Source organism: Halictus rubicundus, chromosome 9 (assembly GCF_050948215.1).
Source record: "Halictus rubicundus isolate RS-2024b chromosome 9, iyHalRubi1_principal, whole genome shotgun sequence".
Lineage (NCBI taxonomy): Eukaryota > Metazoa > Arthropoda > Insecta > Hymenoptera > Halictidae > Halictus > Halictus rubicundus.
The window spans coordinates 5,424,399-5,447,501 of NC_135157.1; the positions used below are offsets into that span (position 1 = coordinate 5,424,399).

The 23,103-nt window shown below is 35.9% G+C and overlaps 1 protein-coding gene across 1 annotated transcript in view; it reads right to left on the minus strand.

Moving 5' to 3' along the window:
- Nucleotides 1-4,213: 4,213 nt before the first annotated feature.
- LOC143357087 (dipeptidase 1) overlaps nt 4,214-23,103 on the minus strand; it is a 233,220-nt gene continuing 214,330 nt past the window's right edge. The window contains exons 3-8 of the mRNA XM_076793302.1: nt 15,185-15,317; nt 13,779-13,967; nt 12,436-12,638; nt 8,026-8,186; nt 5,879-6,008; nt 4,214-4,853 (exon numbers count right to left, since the gene is read on the minus strand). Coding sequence (XP_076649417.1) covers nt 4,722-4,853; nt 5,879-6,008; nt 8,026-8,186; nt 12,436-12,638; nt 13,779-13,967; nt 15,185-15,317 — 948 coding nt within the window. The 3' untranslated portion in view covers nt 4,214-4,721. The remainder of the gene's footprint in view (nt 4,854-5,878; nt 6,009-8,025; nt 8,187-12,435; nt 12,639-13,778; nt 13,968-15,184; nt 15,318-23,103) is intronic.

A 23,103-nucleotide genomic window follows, 5' to 3' on the forward strand; every position in this document is an offset into this window, starting at 1 on the left:
TGATTCAAATGCTTTCCGGCCTGTGAGATGTACATTGACCTTTAGGAAAACATGATATCGAAGGAGGTGGCACGAAATTCAGTAGTATAAGTCAACGACAAGTCAGACAGCAAAAATTTTCTGAAATTTTTCGGAAATTGAACTTTGTATTAGAAGAATATAATATTGGAAGAAGTGGCACGAAATTCAGTAGTATAACTTAACAATAAGTCGGACGTTCGAGAAAAATTGAAGGTTTAATAATCATACACGCAGATACGGCTTTTCATTATATTGTATTTATTTATTCGATTTATTCGGTGATCCTTAAATAAAATTGATTGCGTTAAAATACAATATAAATTTTTACATGTATTGTGGATTGCGCGTCGGTAATCGTGTTATCGCACATGGTAACGTCTAGTAATTTAAGGTCAGCGTTACCTAGCTGTAGTCTCGAGATCCAATTGGTCGCAAGTATCCGGATTTAGCCGCAGGATCAACAGTTGATAACTTCATAATGAATTGTCGAAAAGCGATAGCATTTCGTTTATAATCCATTAAATTATATGGACGAACATAGTGTAACAACATTAGAAGAATTAGAGAACATTATCATCGAGCTTTTTTAAGAGATAACTGAGACATGAAACAGACTTTTGATAGATAAAGTGTTAATGGATCATAGGAGAGAGTGAAGTGGGAACAAAGATGAAAATGACAAGTATACAATAGAAACATTTATTCATAGAACCCGCTGCGAAGGTACAACGGAATTTTTGATATTCTAAAGTTCCTTACCCACTCCTTACGTAGGAGTTGGGTACAATCCATACGAATTTCGCGGTAGTAAATCGATTCTTTTCATTTCGTTTGAAGGTTTAATTCGCATGGATCATTGTAATAAGTGCACACGAGACACAGATAGGTGAACGGCGACACGCAGAAACCGTGGGGGTCGAGTATGGCGCCGGAAAATACAAGAAACATTGAACGGATCACGGGTGTCGATCCCAACAATTTCTGATGACCCGTCGAAAGTTTTTAGATGATACTTTGTTGAGGAGAATGGTGGGTGCGTACAAGTGATAGATTACACCCGATATTACGATTCGAGAAACACGCACGTATGTTCGATTACATTAGTGACGCTTGTTTCCTGTGAGCAACTTCACTTAGTTGTAGCCTTATCGAAGGGTTATCTACACTGTGAACAAAGTTTCGTCTTTTACACGTTCGAGGCCTTTTTCCATATGGAAATGATAACAGATGATGAATAGGTGTCCTTCACTATGCGTATACAGTAAGGAACGAATCAATGCAATGAATACCCTTGACGAATTAATGCTAGTCAAATGTCACTGTCATTTTGGAACCAAGTACTACATACGAGTATCGAATGTCCGTTTCTTCTGAATACAATTATTAAATTTAATTACAATTCAACGTCTTGGTTAAATTGTTTCAATCAATAGATTCTTTGAAAATGCTATAAATATTATTTATTGTTGTAAACTCCGACTTGAATTTTCAAAACGACAGAATTTTCCCTTTTCAACTACAAAAATATATCATTTGTAATAATAAACTAATTCTGATTTTGCTTTAATTACTAAATTACTTTAGACCTGGGTAGATAATATATAACAAGAACCAAATAATAATAATAATATGAATACATTTGTTTTATAAATACTAGATATTCAATTGAGCGATATTCATGATTAAATGCCGAACTAGGTCCAGTTTTAAATCAGATCATAGCTCTCATAACCCACTGAATATTAAAACGGATTAAACATTTTCATTGCACTAATCCGAGCCTCCGAGTATATTCCTCATCGTATCCGATATGTTTTCCTCCCGACACTTATTCTGCTTTTCTGAAACGACTGCGATGATTTTCCGGATGAGCTTGAGATTCTTTTTTAACTGGGTGCTCATTCTGATTTGTCCAATGTCGATGCTAAAAGTGCGCGCGCGCGTGTGTGAGTGTGTTTTTTTTTTTGGTGCAATGAAAGGGAGATAGGGGAAGACGTATGAAGGTACACAGCCGGGTTTACACACAATTATTCTTTTCTTATAATACAGGAGTGCCACAGTTCAGAAAAGACCTCTATATTGTCTCGATCGTCCTTTTTGCTTTATCTGGTCTCTCAAAGTATACATGATTGATTGTTACTATTGGCCGATGTGAAAATTTACTTGTTTCTTTAACAAACAAACAGGGTTAAATTCAATTACACCATGAGTTTAGAGATGTTTTTTTGTGGTACTGTGATTTTGTTCATCAGTTCTATACGTAGCACTTACAAATGCATCTGAATAGTATCTTTATATGTGTCAAATATACCGTAGCCTTTTATGCGATTTTTATACGATACTTATTCTGTACAAAAGCTGAACAAAAGCTGGATAAAGACATCCAATCGTTTAATGAAGAGGTTCTTAAGCTAAAGGTAAACTAATAATTCTTTGATCCTTCTTCAATTTTGGTTTCAATAATTCTTTCATGCTTGCTTATGGCACAGGATGGAGTCGCAGTGTAGTGATACAAAATAATTGGAATTTCAGTATCTCCCTACAGTTTTTCCTACAGAGAAATTCTTTCAGTTGTAATTGTTCGAACGATAGTGAAGTACAAAGTGTTAACTCCAGAATCATTTTTTGAGTCCACAATTTTTTCACGTACAAATTCTTACCTCGGATAGAAAAAAGCACAAAAGCTCATCACGAAATACATTATAATTCGGTCTAATTTTTTCATTTTTCTACTGAATCCAAATGCTATTTTTCCCAATCACGGTAACAATGAAAAGTAATCGCGTTTTACGCAAAAATTATTGTTCCGATTTCAGCGTAGAAACTCTCGTCGCAAGATTGAAAATTAAGAAACAAAGACAAACATCAGTCCATGTGCATCTTCTTCATTGTTTCTATCGTCTTGTATAAAAAGTTCTAACCTTACGTATCTACACAGAAGTATAAAAATGATTAAACTTGAACTACAAAATCATACGTTACGAATGTGATTTCCCAAAATAAGATTTTATTTACATTTTATTCGTATCATAGATCGAATTTGCGTCTCCCTGAAGCTCCAAATGAAAACGGGACTTTTAATTACAATTACCTTACGTTTTTAACCCTCGAATGGTGGATCATTCCTTGCAACTATATAGGGTGTGATCAGAAGGGTGGTACAACCTGGCAGGGGGTGATTTTACATGTAAAAATAAGCCGAAAACATGGAATAATATTTTTTTATTTCATCTTGAGTATGAAAATGTGACGAATACGCGATCTATTTAATAGCAATCTTCTGACGTGACTGATCATGACCGACCAATACTACTTCCTGCATATACAGAAGCACGCGAACGCGACGAATCTTTGAGCTCGATTTTCTCGAAAACGAGGTGTCAAACGAAAAAAATGTTATTAGTTTTCTTCGACTTATTTTTAAAAGTAAAACTATAGCCTGCCCGGTTGTACCGCCCGACCGGCCACACCCTATATAATTAATTATGTAGTACAGTACTTATACAGGATGGTCCAGTATATAATACATACATACATACATTAGCACATAATTATCTCTGTTGTTTTTCAAAATATGAAAAAACTGTATTAACCAAAGTTTTTCAGTATAAATCGGATTACAATATGCCAGTAACAGTTCTTTTTGATAGGTGAAAGAGTTTCGGACATTTCAAGGTGACCTTCATTTTTTCAAATAGAAATACATTTTTCTACACACTATTCGGTATAGCTCGTCATTCTCTATTAAAAAAAAAGTATTAATCTAGGTATACCGAAGAATGATTAATTTAAGATATATTTCAACTTTAGATCTACAGAATTCAACAAAATTAAAGTTGAAATATCTCTTAAATCAATACTTTTTCGATATACATAAGTTAATACTTTTTTATAGAGAATGTCGAGTTGCATCGGACACTGCATAGAAAAATATGTGTTTCGTTCTTTCATTTCTGACTCTAAAATCTCCGAAACTGTTTTACCTACAAAAAAACTGTTCTTGCCATATTGTAGACCTCATTATACTGGAACACTTCAATCCACAAAGTTATTTCATATTCTAAAAAGCAGCGGAGATAAAGATGTGCTAATATGTACTGGACCACCCCGTAGACACATTAGCTTTTCTGTTGTCCCTAATTTAACAGCTGTTCGTTCAATTTAATCGCCGAAAATTGAGTAATTGAAATGACGATTTCGATACTCTGGGTCAAAATAGGCCCATGTTTCGCCGTCTGGGGGGTATAAAAAGGAAATTAGTAAAAAACAGAACGGATCGTTTGAAGACTGATCATTTGCACAGCTGTGTAGTCGTTCGAACATTTACAAAGGCAGCCGTTTACAGCGGCGCGACAAATTAAAAAATAATTCCGCGCGATTCTGTGATCTAAACAACGAAATCTACGGTCGAGCAAATTAAGTGTTCGAAGCCATGTGTCGTCTCCGCGAGACTTCGTTCGAGGTAGGTTCCTTTCTTTAATGTTATTCTGATTGAGCATCTAAAAGGGACAGACTGTGCAGGTGGGCGGGTGTCGCGAGTGTCCAGCAACGGTCGGCCGTTCCACCGATGATCGCCCATGAATGTTCCCGATCCTAATCGCGATTACGTCCCATTCGTTTGTCGAGGGAACGGGACAGCGAGACGATCACGAAGAAGCGATTCGCACGCAATCGCGAAACAGGGCGAATCGATAGAACGATCAAACTTCCATCACTCGTGGCACGGAGTTGATATCGAGCGCACAGCTGCCGGTTGTGTCAGGTGAATCCTGAAGGTATTCTTCGGATGGCATTATTCCTGAGGTTCTCATCTCGTCCCTCACATGCTCCACCTGAAACACATTTCCGTAAGTAGAGAAAATATAGGCACACAATCCACTGTTTTATAACACGATACAGTAATGCCTAGACATATGCGAAAGAGGCGCCAGCGATATTTGCGAAAAATTTATCCAAATTTTTTTCCTTTTAATTATTTTATTATGATACTTCTACCAACATATTCGTGACATTTTTCTGATTCAAATAAGTCCGAACACAACACAATTTGGATCACGTTTACTTGTTTAATCCACGATACTGTAGAACCTCGATTATCCGAACCAATAATATTCGAATTCTTCTTTATTCGAATACATACGTGTTTTTCATACCAAACAGTTCAACCTAAAGCGATCTGTATAAAGCGTGTGCCAAAAGGAATTAATTCGTATATAACCTTTATCGTTTATAATCTTTGTGTGACCTTCAAGGTCACACAAAGTCAGAAATGATCTTCAAGGTCACACAAAGTAAAAAATGAAACTAATGTACTATATTAATTTTCCAGAAGCGATAAATCATCATGTCAACAATTGAGCATTAGTTAAGCAGCACCCGTTGTTGAAAGAAGAATATTTTTTTCCTTTTTATCATTTACAAAAGCTTCTGAAAAGCGAATCGAATAGGACTGTTCAAAAATAGTTTACTAAACAGAATATAACTATGTATAATTTACTATATAGTACATATAAAAGCTACTAAAAAATAGTATAAAAACTGTCGTTAAATACTGCACCAGTCAAAGAAGACATAATTTCGATTATTTTAGCACCACAGATGCTTTCGTGCAAAATGTCGAACTGTTGTGTTAAAACTTTCGTCGCAAGTCTATGTGGATTCACCGAAACACTTCTCTAATAGATTGGGGTCCATTCGACGAGCACCGAATTAATTTTCGAAGTTGGAAACAATTCTTCACGAAGTTCGATTCACACGATTGAAAGGAAGTCGGAAAATAGTTTGTTGCTCTTTGGTTTCGCTTTTCGTTTACTAAGGACCGTTGCAATATTTTCTAAAAGAATGGCAGAATTCGAACCTGTCGAAGGACTCTCAGCAAATTGAGACCAGCAACTTTTTTCAAGTCGCGCACGTTCCAGTTCCCACTTCGAAGGAGTTCAGCGAACAATTCTGGATATTTGGAGACGTCCTCGAGACCTCGTGGCGTTCTGTCAACAAAATCGATTATACTTTTGCGTCAAGTGCATTGAACCAGTTTGATAACAATTGTTGTAGAAGTGACTATTCTCATCTTTCTTTTCATCCAGTTTCTCTCGACGCGGGACGTGTATGTTACAGTATAAAAATACGTCTCATTTATTTCTCGTAATTATTCTTCAATTCTTTTTTTTTTAGAAACTGGCTATTTCCAGTCTAAGGGTGATTTAGCTATGTGCCCTGCCTAAATTACATGTAAACTATTTGGTGTATGAAAAAAAAGGTTGAAACGGAAGTTTCAAGAGTACTATTAGAAGACACTGTCAAGTATTGTCAAATTATTGCTACGTGACACTTGAGTGCGCAGAACAAAATGCTCCTCAGAAGTTATTTATGTATGCTGTAACTCTAGAAACAGTTCAATATGTATCATTTGAACTTATCGATCGACTACGTAAATGTATTTATTAATTGTAATGAAGAAGGTTTTAAGCATTACTTGCATTAAAAATCATTTATAAAAAATATCAACCGCGAGATTAAAATTTACAATAAAAAAGGTGATCATCATATCTCGGTAAAAAAGCAAAATAGAACAAAATTAATTATTAATTTACATGCTACTTTTGAAGTCATACAATTTTCGTTCCAATCATTTTTTTCTTCACATGTCAAATAGTTTACATGTAATTTAGGTGGCACACTTCGCTGAATAGCGATGTATAAATAGAATAATAAATTTTCTATTTACACGTTTATTTCACTGGTTGATGCATTTTTATGAGAGCGAGTATTCCCTTTTGTAATTCGTTCCAAGATAAGATTCATTGAACTCTCTTTGCAAGCAGAGAGAAAAGCCATTCTAATTGGCCAACGCGATCTCCATTGGATGGCACGATATATTAATCAAATCGGATTAACCCTTCCGCTCGAAAACAATAGACTTCCTATTAAAAGCTAGCACCTCAAACAGATAAATGGCCGCCATGTTTTTCAACAAACAAGAAAAAGAATTTATGATCGTATAATTAGATTTCAAGGGCCATTAATTCCCCGTTCGCCGGTTTACAATAACTTGTACAGATACGATAAATTTCACGATGCGACCAGTAAATTCTGTCCACAGGAAGGTGTACGCTGGTCCCGGCGCACCCATAGGGCGATAAATCTTTTCGAGGTAACACTGCCGCAGCGAAAAGGTTAATTAGTGCCGTGCAGAATTCCCTTAATTAAACTTACAACTCAAATTTGATCTCGACTCGTAATGTTTCAAATTCAAATTTCGATTCACCTCCTTGGAAGGGAACTGTTAAGTTGATGGAAAATAAACTCCCTTCCATAAGTATGCGGACACTTAACAAATTCATAGATATTGTCTATTTATGCTATATTATCACGTGTCTATTCTTTAATACATAAAAATAATATTTATTGAACATGTAGTTATCATAGTGGAAGCAAAGTGCACGCTATGCAGTGTGCATTATACAATTCTAACCAATAAATGGTGTAATAATGTTTAAATTTCTTGCTCGTCTATATATCCTCCTCTTTTTTAAATAATCTATTCTTATAATATTCAGGGTACATGTATACAATTCTTACCATCAAATAATGTAAAAATGTTGAAATTACTCTTTCGTTTGTTAAAATAATATATTTCTTAATCAAGATATATTAAATGTTTTTAAAATTGTTCAAGGCTGTAAATAATTCATCACAATAATCATTCATTACGTCATTGAAAAAGAATAGATGTGTGACAAAATCTGATACCCTCGCATAGTTCTTCATGTAATTTATAAATATAATGTATAAATATTTATGGGCAGGGATGTATGTTTCACATTTCCGTTTGATTGCACAGGGTGGCCCAAAAGTCACTAGATAATTTTAAAATAGAACAAACCTTTTATTTTTGAAAATTCACATTTATTCTTTTATAAATCAATTTTAAAGGATCTAATGATGTTCGGGCCACCCAGCGCCATACATTTCGACACAATTTGAAGAATATGTAATACGTACTTGTTGATACCGTCGAAGTCACCACCGACACCGATGTGGTCCACGCCAATCAAGTTCTTAATGTAATAAATATGCTCGGCGACGTCGGCAACGGTTGCCTCCGTGCCACACTTTACGAAATAATTATAAAACGTTACCATCACCAGTCCACGGTTAGCAGCCTGCAATGAAAGCAGTAATTGGTTAATTAGAAATACACGAAACCTTTGATGAAAATTTATTCATGTATCTTATTAATGTATTTACACTTAACTACTACTTTATATTTGTATGTGGTAGCAACTCATGTATCTCTGTGTGTTAGTCTGTCAAATATTCCACGTTAATTTTTCAATACGATGCCAACAAAATTTTTCTGCATTCTAATTTTTGAAGCTTTATCCTAGGACGAAAATCCACTCATTTTCTGCTTCTAGACACTCCAAAATGCTTCTCTCTGTGTATCACAATTTCATGGATTTGCGTAAAATATCAAATTAAAATTGAAAGACAATGTGGTTTTTAAATTTTCAGTGCAAGCCGTCTACTAGACTAATCGTTCCAGCTTCGAAAAAAGTCCAGTTTTAAAAAGTTGTTCTGATTTAAAGGGTATGTGAACAGTTAGGTGAGTCATTGTATAAAAAATCCTCAGCCATGGACCATAAACTTCAATCATGGAATAATCGCCAGTAGATAATGTCGCGAAAGAAACTTTTGGGGCAACCTAATGCTATTCCAACGAAATAGTTTCGGAATGGAAGTTTAAAGAGGTGCGGCGGTGTAACTTACTTATTGACCGACCCCTCGTAGTTTTGCTATCAGAATGACCAGGCCGATAGATGTTAATATTTCACGTTCGTGAATTTCGGAGGCAGACAGAACGTCGATAGTAATATCGTTCAGCGATGATTGATGAAAAAGCGAATCAGTTTTCGTCCGTTCGAAGCCTCAGACGTTAACCGCGCCTCCTGCACGCCGCAGTTTCTGACCGCAGCTACTGCGGCACGTACTTCGACCGAATCTACTGCAATGTTCCCGCGTAACCGCGTCTGTGTAGACCACGTGTCTCACTTTTAGATAAGCTTGCCGATATCTGCAGTCCCTCTGTTTCATCGGTCCAAATTTTATTAATAAACTACTGTAGAATCGCGATTATCCGGACTGAACGGGGAAACACGACTGTTCGAATATTAGAAAAGTCACTCGATTATAATACTATTAGGTTGGCAAGAAAGTAATTTCGGTATTTTTAGGTGAAATAAAATCCAACTTTTTTGGCAAAGCAATGAACTTTAATCAATAAAATATTTTCCATCTTGTTCTACGATCTTTTGCCATCTTTCTGGTAGCTTCATAATTCCGCGGTCATAAAACTGCTAATGCTTTTCGGTGAAAAACTGATCCAAGTGCGATTTCAGACCATCATCGTTAGTGAAAGTTTTACCATTCAAAGAGTTTTGTAAACTTCGGAATAAATGATAATCTGATGGTGCAATGTCAGGGCTATATGGTGGATGTGACATCACTTTCCAACCAATCTCCAATTACTTTTCACGTGTTACCAAAGATGTGTGTGGCCTAGCGTTATCACGGTGGAACACGATTCCTTTGCGATTTGCCAATTCTGGCCGTTTTTCTTTGATTGATATGTCCAGTTTTGTTAGTTGTCGACAATAAACATCTGAATTAATGGTTTGGTTCCTTGGGAGAAGCTCAAAATACACAATACCTTTGTAATCCCACCAAACTGACAACATGATCTTCTTTTAGTGCAATTCAGCTTTCGGCGTGGTTTGGGCTGATTCATCACGCTTGGACCATGATCGTTTTCGAGTTGTGTTATTGCAAACAACCCATTTCTCATCACCAGTGATGATTCGCTTCAGAAAAGGGTCGATTTCATTTCGTTTGAGATGCATATCGCATATGTTGATGCGTTGCGTTAAGTGAATTTCTTTCAATTCGTGTGGAACCCAAATATCGAGCTTCTTAACGATTCCGAGACTTTTTAAACGATATTCTATAGTTGTATGCGAGACATTTAACCTGTCTGCAATTTCTCGGACATTTATATGACGATCCGATTCAATAATGGCTTTCATTTGGTCATCATCAACTACAGATGGTCGACCAGAACATTGGTCGTCTTCAAGTGAGAAATTTCTAGAACGGAATTTTTTAAAACAATTCTGGCACGTGCGTTCTGTTAAGCAATCCACACCATAAACTTCACATATATCTTTGTGAGCCTCGGCAGCTTTTTTACCTCTACGGAAATAAAAAAGCAATATGTGCCTATAATGTTCGTTTTTGCACTCCATGTTCAAATTGACACAGAACTAACAATTTTAATCAAAATTACGTGTAATTTGCTTCAAAAGTAATCTAAAAGATGCAGTTATGAAATGTCAGAAATAAAACAAATGCAACGTTAACAGAAGTCAATCAAATAAAACATAAAGCCATCTATTAGTGAAAACCGAAATTACTTTCTTGCCAACCTAATAGATTCAATTTCATAGGGTGATCTTTCTAATGTATGAACGCCCTCCCCCCTGCGAATAAACAGTTACCGTATTATATAAAAAAAGTAACGTTTATCATTACCCTTTTTGCAATAAAATTTATACAGTAGTTCTATTATACACTTCGATTATAATCCAAAGTTCTTAATATGTTCTCTTCAGGTATCCCAAATTAGCGGAAAAAAATTATTGATCAAAATAAGCACCATATTCTACCAACGAATTGTTTCTTGATTATCACCTCCATTTTGAAGTTCTTTTTAACATCGACAAGCAGCGCGTTCATTGACTACAACATTTTGACCAAATATTACATAATATCATCGTCCAAAATTTTTCACTCATATGAAAAAAATACGCGACAACCAAATTAATTGACATTGAAATAATCTTTATTTAAAAACAACATTAGATATCTAAGTAGAACCGGAAGATACTGCATTCTTGAAATAATAATATGATTTATTTTGCTCGAATGTATCGATATAAGAATGATATGTGACCGACAATTAACTACATATCTAAATGTTCTTAGAAGTTTTGCAATTCTTTATCTTGATTGGCAAATATTATATAGAAGTATGATGGACGTTTATTATAATTGTTGATGTACGTTGAAATTTGAAAAACAGACCGTAATACTGATCAAATGCTTTGATCTTTTTTTGCAGTGAAACTGTCGAAATTGGAAGAATGAAGAAAGTGAGAAATTATAACTTCGTTGTGTGTAGTAGCTAAACGATGAAGAAACACTGCAGAAACAATGGAGGAGGTAATGGAAGCAGAGTTGGAGAACTTGTAGAAGCAGAGTGGTGAAATTGCCCTAAATTCTGGAACTTGTGTCGGGCAGCACTGGGTGAAGTCGTGGAACATCTTCTATATATCGAATTTATTAGTTCTACTAAAGTCTTATAGTTTTAATAAACATGACTTCACGGTTGTATGTACTACCGCTCGGTAACTTACAGCAGCTTGAAGATTATGTATGTGTACCATGTGTGCGCAGGTGTCTGTTTTGTTAACAATGTTTGGAAGCACGAGAATGTCCAAAAACTTAAGATGAAAGTTGTAATCATGTTATCCGCATTCTTCAAAATTGAAGTTTTTTGAAGACTGGAGAGCACTTTAAATTTATGAAGAACAGTATATATGAACAGCATGTTTCCTTGCAATTGTGGGAACAGCTGCTATGTTTCAGGAGAAATGCGATATTTAAATAAATGGAAGAGAAGTTTTATACACTTTATTAGAACACCTGTTAGATCTTTCAATTTTACGTCTGGCTAATCGCCCTTAACGAGGAGTGCGCGACGAGAGACCCTGTAATGGAGGACAACATCCCGAAAATAGAAAGTAATCGTTGGTGGTAAATGCTTCGAGCCATTGAAAGCTCCTCAACCGAGTCGGGATAATTATCTATCCTCCAGGGAGAAGGGTAAACGCCACGCTTAAGGGGAATGTGTGTGGGCCCTCATTTTCCCTTCAATTTGTCTCTTGCCTTTCACAAACTGACCACCGTATATATAGTAGACACGAAAAATATCTCTTCCATACGAATTCTTAAATGTGGTTGATTGCTCATTGATGAACCTAATGATGTCCGAATACATTAGCTCCTGAGAATTTTGTGAATATTTTTCGAATTTTTTGAATACATGGCTTCTGCGAGAATTTTGTTCCTGGTTACGATGCAAAGAAAAAACATGTTTGACCTTCGAGATTAAGGTTGACACTTTTCCACGGATTTTGACAAATCTCCGCTGAACCAGAGGTGTAGAATCATGCTACGACCGGCTTTACACTTATTTTTGATACACCTTGTACATTGCCACTGAAAAATTGAAGATAGCCTACGTGTGCTATTCTGTTTGGCTGGGAGTGTAGAGTTTAGACGTGGGTGGCATACCAGCTGCTGTAGAATGTCGTCGGGCACGTTTCTCGAGGAATTGCAAATGGCAAAGGCCGAAGAGTGAGAAAAAATGAGGGGTGCTCTGCTGGTCCTTAAAGCGTCCTTCATGGTAGCCCTTGCTGTATGACTAAGGTCTATCAGCATTCCGAGCCTATTCATTTCCTTGACTACTGCTTTCCCGAACGCGGTCAGACCGCCTCCTGAAACAAAAGAGAACCTCACTTTTTCTCCTTGTCCCTGTATACAATCGTTCACGTTTATTGTTCCAGCACAATGCGGATCATGACTCTTAACATGTTCGAACTGTCACGCCGCCGACGCCACCTTCCCAGCAATTTATTTCACTTACACGTTCTCTGTTTACATAGAATGATCGACACATGCTGGAACAATTTCGAAGTTATACGGATTGCGTTCGAATAACTAAAAGCACGTGTTAACCCTTTGCACTCGAGTGGTGACTCTGAAGCACCACTAGAAATTATTGTGGTATTATTTCGAAGAAATTACGAGAAATTTTACAAAATATTTGTTACATTACAAAATTTGTATGTAACAGATTACTAAACATTTAAATATTATATGTGGAAATCGGATCAGTTTCGTATGAATAAAATGAAAATATTCTAAGACGGAAGAAAAATTTAGTTTTACAATGAAAATAGCGCCGAGTGCAAAGGGTTAATACCGAGAAACCAGTTTTTGGAAAGGTTCCCTTTTATCTGTCATTTTAATTGTGAAATGTATTTCATCAGTTCCACCGAAACACCAGTTTTATTTATTGTATGCATAGTTGAAAGTATAATACGTGTATGGCAACCGTTGTATTTTTGTTTTTTTTTTATTTTTATTGGAAATCACGACAAATAGAAACCACCTTCACGGCTGTGACATAAATTCGGATTTTCTTGAGTTATGGTTAGTTAGACTGGTTGTATGACATAGTGTTCAATGCAAAGCATACTATGAATAGAAAAATTGTTTTTCGTTCAAATTTTATATTGATGAAAGACAATTTTTGTCTACATTAACGAAAGACAATTTGCATATTTTATATTGAGTACAAACAATTCATAAATCGGATATTTCCAATCTTGCTCTTATAGGTATGATGTTATAAGATATTATCTAGCTTTTCTGTATTTATTTTAATTTTCTTATTTTTGTTTATATCAAACTAAGTAGCGCTGTTGTGATACTCGGAAATTTGTAGTGGTGATTTTGAATTTGGAAGAAGCTCGATTAGCTTCTCGTTTCGTTACATCGAAAATTCGAAAATTTGTAGTGGTGATTTTGAATTTGAAAGAAGCTCGATTAGCTTTTCGTTTTATTATATTTACCATCTCCATCGTTGCCTTCCACCGACGAACTTTTCGCCCAAGGTGTGTCACAAGTGTGAGTGAGTGTGAGATACCGTACACCCAATTGATACAATGTTCTTAAAACAGCTAAACTACTTCCTAGGCTATGTCCACCTTCCACTCCGATTAGGGATGCTATTCTGCCCTTTTCGTGGGCTTCCATAATCTCTGAAAATAAAATCCATTTAAAATACCCAGCATCAATTAGATCGATTTTTATGCTTCACACTTTAATGCTTTATATTTTCATCTAGCAAAATTAGAAAAAGAAGAATTAAATGAATTGTTAAGGGAGATTCGTACTCGGGTTACTAGCATTATTTTCTTTATTATTTTCATTAGGTCTTGTTTTCACTCGTTTCGAGTTTAAGAAAATCGATAAGAAATCGAAACTTTATCGGCTAAATTCTGTAGTTTACGAGTTTTTAATATACATTAAATAAAGGTCCGCAGTTTACTATTTTCTTTTTAAACGACTTACTACCAGCATTGAAAGAATAGGATATATGCCGGAAAAGAAATTATGAATAACGTGAATCTAAAGTTGTAAAATCCTTTGATTCTCTTTGTTTTCGTTAGGACAACTGAAAGGCTTCAAGGGCATCCGAAATTTGAGGCTAACAAATAAATTCGACTAATAACTATAAATGTTGAATACAATGGAGTTTGAATCGAATTAATTATATAATGTATAATAATATTTTGAATTGAATTAATTATATAATGTATAATACTATTTTGAATTGAACTAATTATATAATGTATAATAATATTTCGAATTCAATTAATTATAAAGTGTATAATAATTGACATAAACTAAACTGGAAGTTTATTTCTGAAGTTCATTCATTTGGGTGTGCACTATTTTTGCATTCAATGGTCCAATTGGAGCGACGGTTTAATTAATAAAGAGTGAAAGAGTGATTAATTGTGTTGACCTAGCAAACAGAGCATTCCGTACGCTCATTGTGGCACAAACGAATGATATTTCGACAGGTTTAAAAACCTGGTTCATTTCAGTCAAATGAAAGTCGCCGGGGAAAGCGTCCGGAGTTCATGGAAACTCTATAACACGACTCGATATAGAGTTGCAACGAAAATCTAGTTAGAGCGAAGCCGTTTTGTTGAATCGACAAGAAATAGTGTCGGCCATCGAACCGAAACTACCGATGCGCGGTGGCGAACAAGCAAAGTTTTGCGTTTCGCCGGAATTTACGAGTCGTGTTTAATGGGAGCGCTGTTTTCTCGCGTAGAAAACGGACAAAAAGAGATGGAGAGTGCAGAGATAAAGGGGGAGGGGAAAAAAGGAAGGTTTCTGAGTCGCGCGCGCAGTTCAGGCCCGCGTGTGCAACGACTCGTTTCAGATAATTGTGAAAGATACCCACCCCTTGAAGATGCAGCGAACTGCATGTGTTGCGAGTACTTCTCTATGAGCCTCTTAATGAGGTCCACCTGCTCCAAAGTCAGCTGGACCGCGTTGAGATGCTGGGATTCGCACGGCACGTAAGCAGCCCAAAACTGCGAACAAAAAAATCGTCGGATTATACTCTTCAGTTAATTATCAGCTACGAAAGAGTGCACCTCGTCCGCTTCCACTTACAGTCGCTCGCAAAAATATTCGGGCGAATATTATTTATTATTTATTGACTTATTTATCGTGTCGCCTTGTCTTTCGGCTTAGACAAGAACTCCCCTCGTCGTTCTCATACAATTTTCTGCAAACTTTATGCTTTCGTTTTCACACGTGTGATATTTCTTATAGTATACTCTGCGTCCTATAATTGTGTTACATGCTTTTGTTCTAAAATAACATTGATAAGAGTACTCAGGTGATGTCGTTAGGTTCGTGGGATATGGCAAACAATTAATTATTACTTGTCATATGTTAAGCTTAATTGTGATAATGATTTGTCATTCTAATGGTTCATATCTGCGTTCGTTAATTATCATAAATGAACTAACACTAAACCTACCGAGCTTTAAAAGTAACTGGTACATGTTCCCTTATAAAAATGACATGATTGATTTTATTTAGACTTTGTGCATCTCCTTCTCTAATACATGCTCTACTAAAGATATCTATACAATTATTTCTCATGAAATAATTTTCATTATCTCAGTAATTGTAAAATAAAAAATCTGGAACCGGTCATTTTGACCGGTGGTAATGGGTTTAGCGTTAATTGATCGTTCATAATGATTGCTGATTAAATTGATATGCAATGTTTCGTATTACTTGCTTTGCCTCTCCAAATTATTAAACAGTTTTAAATTGCATTTACATTAGTCGTATTAAAAATATCACAATTAATAGTATATTAATCACGAATTGTTAGAAAATATTTATCAGTGCACGGTCAATGTTAATAGTAATTATGTTTGATAATTCATATTGCATCTAATAAATTATTCAATAAGTACCAGTAATTAAAATGCGTATTAATTTTAATATACACGATTTTATCGTATTAAATAAAGTCATTATCACTGCAATTATTAGGTAGTGTTTTCGGGTGTAAAAATGAAAATATAAAATTAAAATATCAAACTAAGTACATACAAAATTTCAATGTATTTTAATCCATCCTGCTTGAATTCTGGTACTTTAATAGATTCTAATAAAATCGCTGTTCATTATTATTGCTGGATATATTACGCGTTATTTCGACCAGAGTAACCGTGACAAATTTTATGACCGTGGTCTGCGCTTATGATTCACTGTGCCGCAAATATGGTGTCGCATAGCATCTACAAATAATCGTCAGAATGAAAATTTGTTGTAATTTATAGTTAGCCGAGCTATGTAAAGTGTAACAGCGCAGTCAAGTCTGTGGTCATTTATGTTTTTCAGACGTAATCGCTGTAACAGCTGCGTTTATCTATGTACTTCCTAAATTTGTACAGGTATTAAATGGATTAACCATTATCTACCATTATAGAATATTGTTATTACAATTATTTACATTAAATGCGTAGAAATTTTGAACCTTGCTGGTAAAACCTAGAAAAAACCAGTTTATCGTTTTATGATAAATGTTTTATAACTTTTAACTCGTCGACTGCCATGGTTGTCACTACTGACCGGCAGTCATTTTCCAATGACGCCGCGTGGCGGTCATGGCTGACCCGCGCAACCGAACTCGATAAAAATGCGTAAATTTCGCAAACAATCACGTATATAATTTTGTAACTACAATTACTATTGGAATAGTGCTTTAAAATGATACATGTACATGCGAACATGTCAATATCTTTATGTTTAATTACAAAAACTCATATGTACATACATTTATATGATCTAATTCTTATGTGGACAATTTCGCTTCGGCGCTGGTGGCAAAATCAACGTGTTAATTATAAATTTAATGACACAGTCTATACACTGCCTTCTCTACCATCGGATTCCCATCTCGCGACTCTCTGCACGAGGCACGTATCAGTGACACGAGGGGATACGTGACGTCACATTATTCCCACTACGACGAGAATCGAGCCACATTTAGTGGTAAATAGGGAAGCGTTAATGGTAAATTAGATTTAAAGATTTCGTTATATATATGTTTAGCACATAAATCTCATAATTATTCATCCAAGACGTTGTCATTTATTCGAAAACGTTTGACGATATTTCCAAAGTAACGAACACGATTATGTTCGAAAATGAAATGAAATCATTAAAATTGCGGCACAGGTTCCCGTTGGCCGATTGCTTCTAAACTTGGCACGCATCATTTTCTCCCCAAGTATCAGAATTTAGGGAGGCAAGACCAAAAAAATGTTAAAATCTTTCGTCCAAGGACCACTCTCGCGTTCGTTCACCGGACAGGTCACCTGCAGACTATGAGCTTCCATTTTATGGATGTAAAGTTGTACACTTTGAAAGTTGTCTCGGATAAAGTGACACAGTGACACAATTACCTGTCGTTGGAAACACCGGTGTTCGTCATCGCGGCATCGTCAAAGACACGCTCTTCCCCGCGATAATGGCGGATCCGGCAAGGAAAAGAAGTTGTGGAAAGGAGAAGCACGTTGGTGGTGGCAGGAGGGGGTGGGGGGATGGACCGGAGGTAAACTGGAACGCAAAAAAGTTGCGCGAAGAAGCCGAGGGAACCGGTAACGAGCTTGCGGTCGAAAACGGGTAGAAAGCATGCTCGGTGTTTGTGGAACGTAATATTGGACCGTTTCCCTGGCTGTTTCAGCTTCGCTTCTGTTCGTCGTGGTGGTGGTAACGTTGCGTGGCGTTTCATTACGTGCGTCGCCCACGACTGTTACCCTATTACCAGCCGTAAAGAAAGGGTCGTTTTTCGGTGTCATCTCGCCGTTGCGTTATTTTTTGGCTTGATATTACCGCTCTCGGGTACACTGGATTAGCTGGCACGCTATTCGAAGACCGTCTTTACGGTAGAATTGGAAAAACAGTATTGTTGTTTCGGAGGAGTTTTCGATAGATTATATTTTTCTACAGTCAACAAGTTAGCACGTTGCGTGCCACACGCGTCACGTGTAGAACACGCCGACATATTTATTTAACGCGTTCGCTACCAGCGTCACGTATGTGCGACGATCACAATTTCGTATATCACACGTATATCGTTATTTATAACTCTACCGCATAATAGATGCTATTCGGAGAACTTATAAAGTTCATATGAAAATGCGAAAAAAGATATTGTCACAGAAAGGTCATATGACTTTCGTCATATTTTACATTGCATTCAGTAGAATATTGTAACTATGGGGGAATCCGTCCACTGTAGCCGCGCTATGATTCGTCCGTGTTTTACGTTAATAATGCCTTAACAAAGCTGCAGACAACATTTTCGCAACGGAACAAGTTACTTCAAATGATATCAGGAACCACCTCTAAGTACCATATTTTTGGGACACGCTGTAGATTGCTTTAGATTGAACTATTCGTCGAATTATTACAGCGAAACAGTAAAAAAGAAGTGTGAATCTCACGAAGACCGCAATGAGTGTCAGATCTCTGCACCTCCGTTCCCGTTTTAATGTAACGACGAGCTTCTACTGCAGAACGAGGATGACAGTCAAACACGATAATGACATAATTGAGGACGTAAGGGGTTGGAGCAGGTCCTTTAGCAAGCAGAATGCACTTACCGGGGGTTCCGTAGTAGTTACACTTGACATTCTCGCGTTATCATATCCTTCAGTGGTATGTATCACAAGAAACAACGGTACCTGTACAGACGTACCTGAGAGCAATATTCAAGACTCTAGGCTAGTATCGACGTATTAAATCCGAGAAATCCCTGATGTCTTTGATATTCTCTCCCGTTGGGATTGCTATGGTTTTGCAGGATCATGCGCGCCGGTAGGGATAACGCTTTGTCCACGCCGTAAATAAATTGATCCGGTTGGATACAGTTTAATGGACGTTTTTATTTGGCAACGGGGATTCGACTCTGCTCCATTCGCGATATTCTTGCGAATCGAGCTGACATATTCATGTATTTATGAAACAGTGAAATTTTTAAGCGACCAAGTAACTGAAGAAAAAGAGAAACGATTAAAACGCAGTTTACATTTAATAAACTGGAGGTGTTGCAGGATCAACATTTTCTAAAGCAATTGCAAATGACCGAAGTTGAATAGTAATTCATTTCTCCTTCTATTAATTCGAGTAAGTTGACAATTACAGTGTTTACTCTCTATATATATAATATTTATCAAAAATGATTAGCCCCAGAACTATCACCACTTCCGCAGGGTATATCCAATGAGGGGCCATGTAAGAAACAAGAATTGAATAGTAATTAATTTCTTCTTCTATTAATTTGAACAACCTGAAAATGTAACGGTATGCTTATACCTTTTTGAAGTTTTTACTGTTTTATGTCAAATCAGCAGGCTAAAAATATTTTAGTAATTTCAGATTTTGTGCACGTTTCCACCTCTAAGAGATTTAATGGGAATTTGTAATTGTTTACTAAAATTTTCAATTAATACAGTATATGGAAATTCATAAGTAATGTGTACAGAGTTTAAACGTAATCTTGTGTGATTATTTACAACGATATCGGTCGATCGTCATCAGAGACAAAGTTCTGCTTGGTTCGGAATTTCCTTTCATCCTGAATCATTCATTTATGACAAAAATGAGTATATTAAATGTAACACAATTAAAACATTCAAAGGTGTGTATTCTGTTGTATTATTTTAAGTTAATTAAAATTATGAAGACAACACATAAATGTCTATGTGGCACTAGTTATGAGATTTGTTTAGTACTGAGCTGTAACAAGATTCTAAAGAGTGCTTTACAACGTACTTAAGCAACTTTGGAAAGTCGAATAGTTTGGTGAGTTAGATAAAGGACGAATCATGAATTTAGGGCATCGTGCCAAACTGTCCACCACCTATAGGCAACATGTCTCCGTTGCTTCACACCGTTAATGCGAGTACCGATACTGCAAAAGTCATTTCACGTGCGAAAGTTATATTCGTGTTCATTTCAACATTTATGCATTAAATTTTTTCAAATCTTTGCTCGACAATCTTTGTTTTCAATTATAGTAATTAAACTGCGGAACTTTGTGCAAAATAAAAATTTTTTTTAAACGGTCTTAATACATTGAAAATAACATATCAACGTCCTTAGACTGTTTTAATGTCTTCACTATGTTAAATTGCACCAACTCATTTTCGCCTTAAATGCATCAAATTAATAATATACATCGTCTACTATTCAACGCAAAATTGATTAAAATTGATGTTGAAGGAAAATTGTAAAGTCAAGTATATTATTAAATCTCTTCAAAATTCCGTATTCAAATATGAATAAACAATCTTAATATTCTTAATGTGTAGAAAGGTTGATAGCATAATTCCCGACGATCTCTTCTATTACTGCACTTTAGCAAATTATTTTTACTGCACACCTGTTCCAATATTTTTTCTCTACCGCCAATCACAAAGCGTGTTTGCCATATTTTCGTTCAACAGCGTGTCTGACATTCCATGTGTTTTATTTAAATTCTTTTTAGATATGATAACATGGTTTTGAATAAACACAGCCTTCGAAATTGCCTTTTATTACCTGTTCGAAATCCGTTTTCAATATTCCCAATATTAAAGCGCACACAAAACAACGGAATGCAATAACCGAATGCACGATGAATCTATTAATGAAATTACTTCACAGATCGCTGAAACTGACCGGGTTCGGTGCATTTTTTTTTTGTGTCTGTACATAGTGCTCATGGTGTATTAATGTTTCATCGCTTCAGGGACCTCGAAGAAGCTGTACGCACGTTCGCAAAATTCCGCGCAGTCGCGAAGAAGTCCCGAATTAATTACATCGTGCTTCCTAGTTGGCTAAATAAAAAGCCAAGTGAATTTCTTGGGCCGTAAGCTTCGCTTGGCAGCCTTGTTATTTTGCTCTTTACCCGCGTTCCACGTAATTTCTCAACTTTCGCGTGAAATATGTGCGAACGTGCCATGAAAATATTTCTCCTTTAAGTTTTCTTAACCCGTCGGTTAGGTGGCCGCGAGTGCAACGCTGGATAAGGTTCACATATACACGGTGTCTTGGAAAAACTTCATCTTCTTTCCAGGGACAAGGTAAAACGATGTATAAACTTTTTTCTTTGTGCATTTTACATACACGAGTATTACCGTCGCTAGAAAAATTTCTGAGACTTGAAAATGATGTTCTCGATATGTGTACTTAATAACAAGATTATAGCATATGTCTGTTTGAGTATAATTGTTCAACGTTTTCAATCCTTGTCTCATGCTGTTCAGAAAATCAATAGTTAATTTTGAGAGTTATTTATGTTTGGAGTTATTTCCTTAATAATTAGGCTTAACCCTCGGACGGCGAAAACTTCTTATAACTACGGAATTAGTAATGTTTAGGACTATTCACTGCTTTATTTATTAATTTTTTTAAATATATTTTTGAAGGCGTTTCTTGTAGACACGTTGATCTTTCTATTATTCCTAAGGTAACAGTTGTTCAATTAATTTAGTCATCAGAAATTGACTAAGTAACTGACGATTTTGGTATTTGGGTCCAAATAGACACTGAATGGCAAAAATCGAAACAGCTTATGAACATGAATGTATATTATTTCATCAATTTTCTCTGTTTCTTATTTTGTGGAGTTGACCGATTTGGTGAATGGTACAGTTGATAAAAAATTTGGTTCTCAACTCGCGTGGTGTGTGTATAAATTGTTAACGTTCGATTAATTTTTATATTTCACCAAGAAAAATTACAATTGAAAGCAAAAATGTGCTAGGTTCAATGGCTTTGGTGGTTGTCTGTAAGAAACGAAATTGTTAAATGGAGTTGTATCTGTATTATTGACCTTGTTTACGGTATTGTTTACCAGTGTTAGCGTAATAGTCACAGCACAGCATTCGGCGGCGTTGTAAAGTGTAAACAGTTGAGCACTACTAAACCACTGTTCCACTGTAGACCGTTTAGTTTGTGTTAAATATTTATGCGCATTATATAACCGGTCCATGTTATCAGATAATTAGCTAGTAACGCGAAGGTATTATTGTCGCTAAATTTGGTGAAATATTACTAGATTTAACGCAATGTAAGATAATACTGACATTATTGATTTTCTTTCTTGAATTCATTCTGTGAATGAGTATAACATTGGTGAATGGTTTCATCTGCTTCTAATTTTTTTAATCTTTGCAATTACCAGAGCTTGGTCATTCAAACTTAAAATTGCTAACATTAACCACACCGAGCATAAAATGTAACTGGTACACGTTATTTTATAAAAATTACAAGACCGAATTTATAACTGCAGTCTAGTAATAATGTTGACGTACATTAAGATTCAGTGATCCACCATTACACATGTCACAGACGCAAGCAACGCCTGCGTCTTTGTCATCACCTTTAACACGTGTCGCGAATCTAATCCTGACATACCAAACACCTAATTCCATCCGTCGGCGAATTCAGAGAACATATGGCAACAGACGACACGTTCAGCGTCGTCTATATTCAACATCAACACTAACTGAATAATAATAATTTCGTTTCTCCCAAAATGATCTTTGAATCTATTAAAAAATTAGACAAGCTATTTTAAGAAATTGTCGAATTGATAATATTCATCAATTCATTGTAAATTTTAGCTCTTCTGCAGTAATAAATAAATAGGGGGCAGTACCTTTTGTAACTAAAGGGGTACACATTATATATAACACATTATATTAAAGTAATATTTTATAATTATTAAATTTCGATTTCGTGGTCAAGAAGTAGGATTTGGTTTACATTGTTCATCTTATGTCACTCATTCTTCCATAT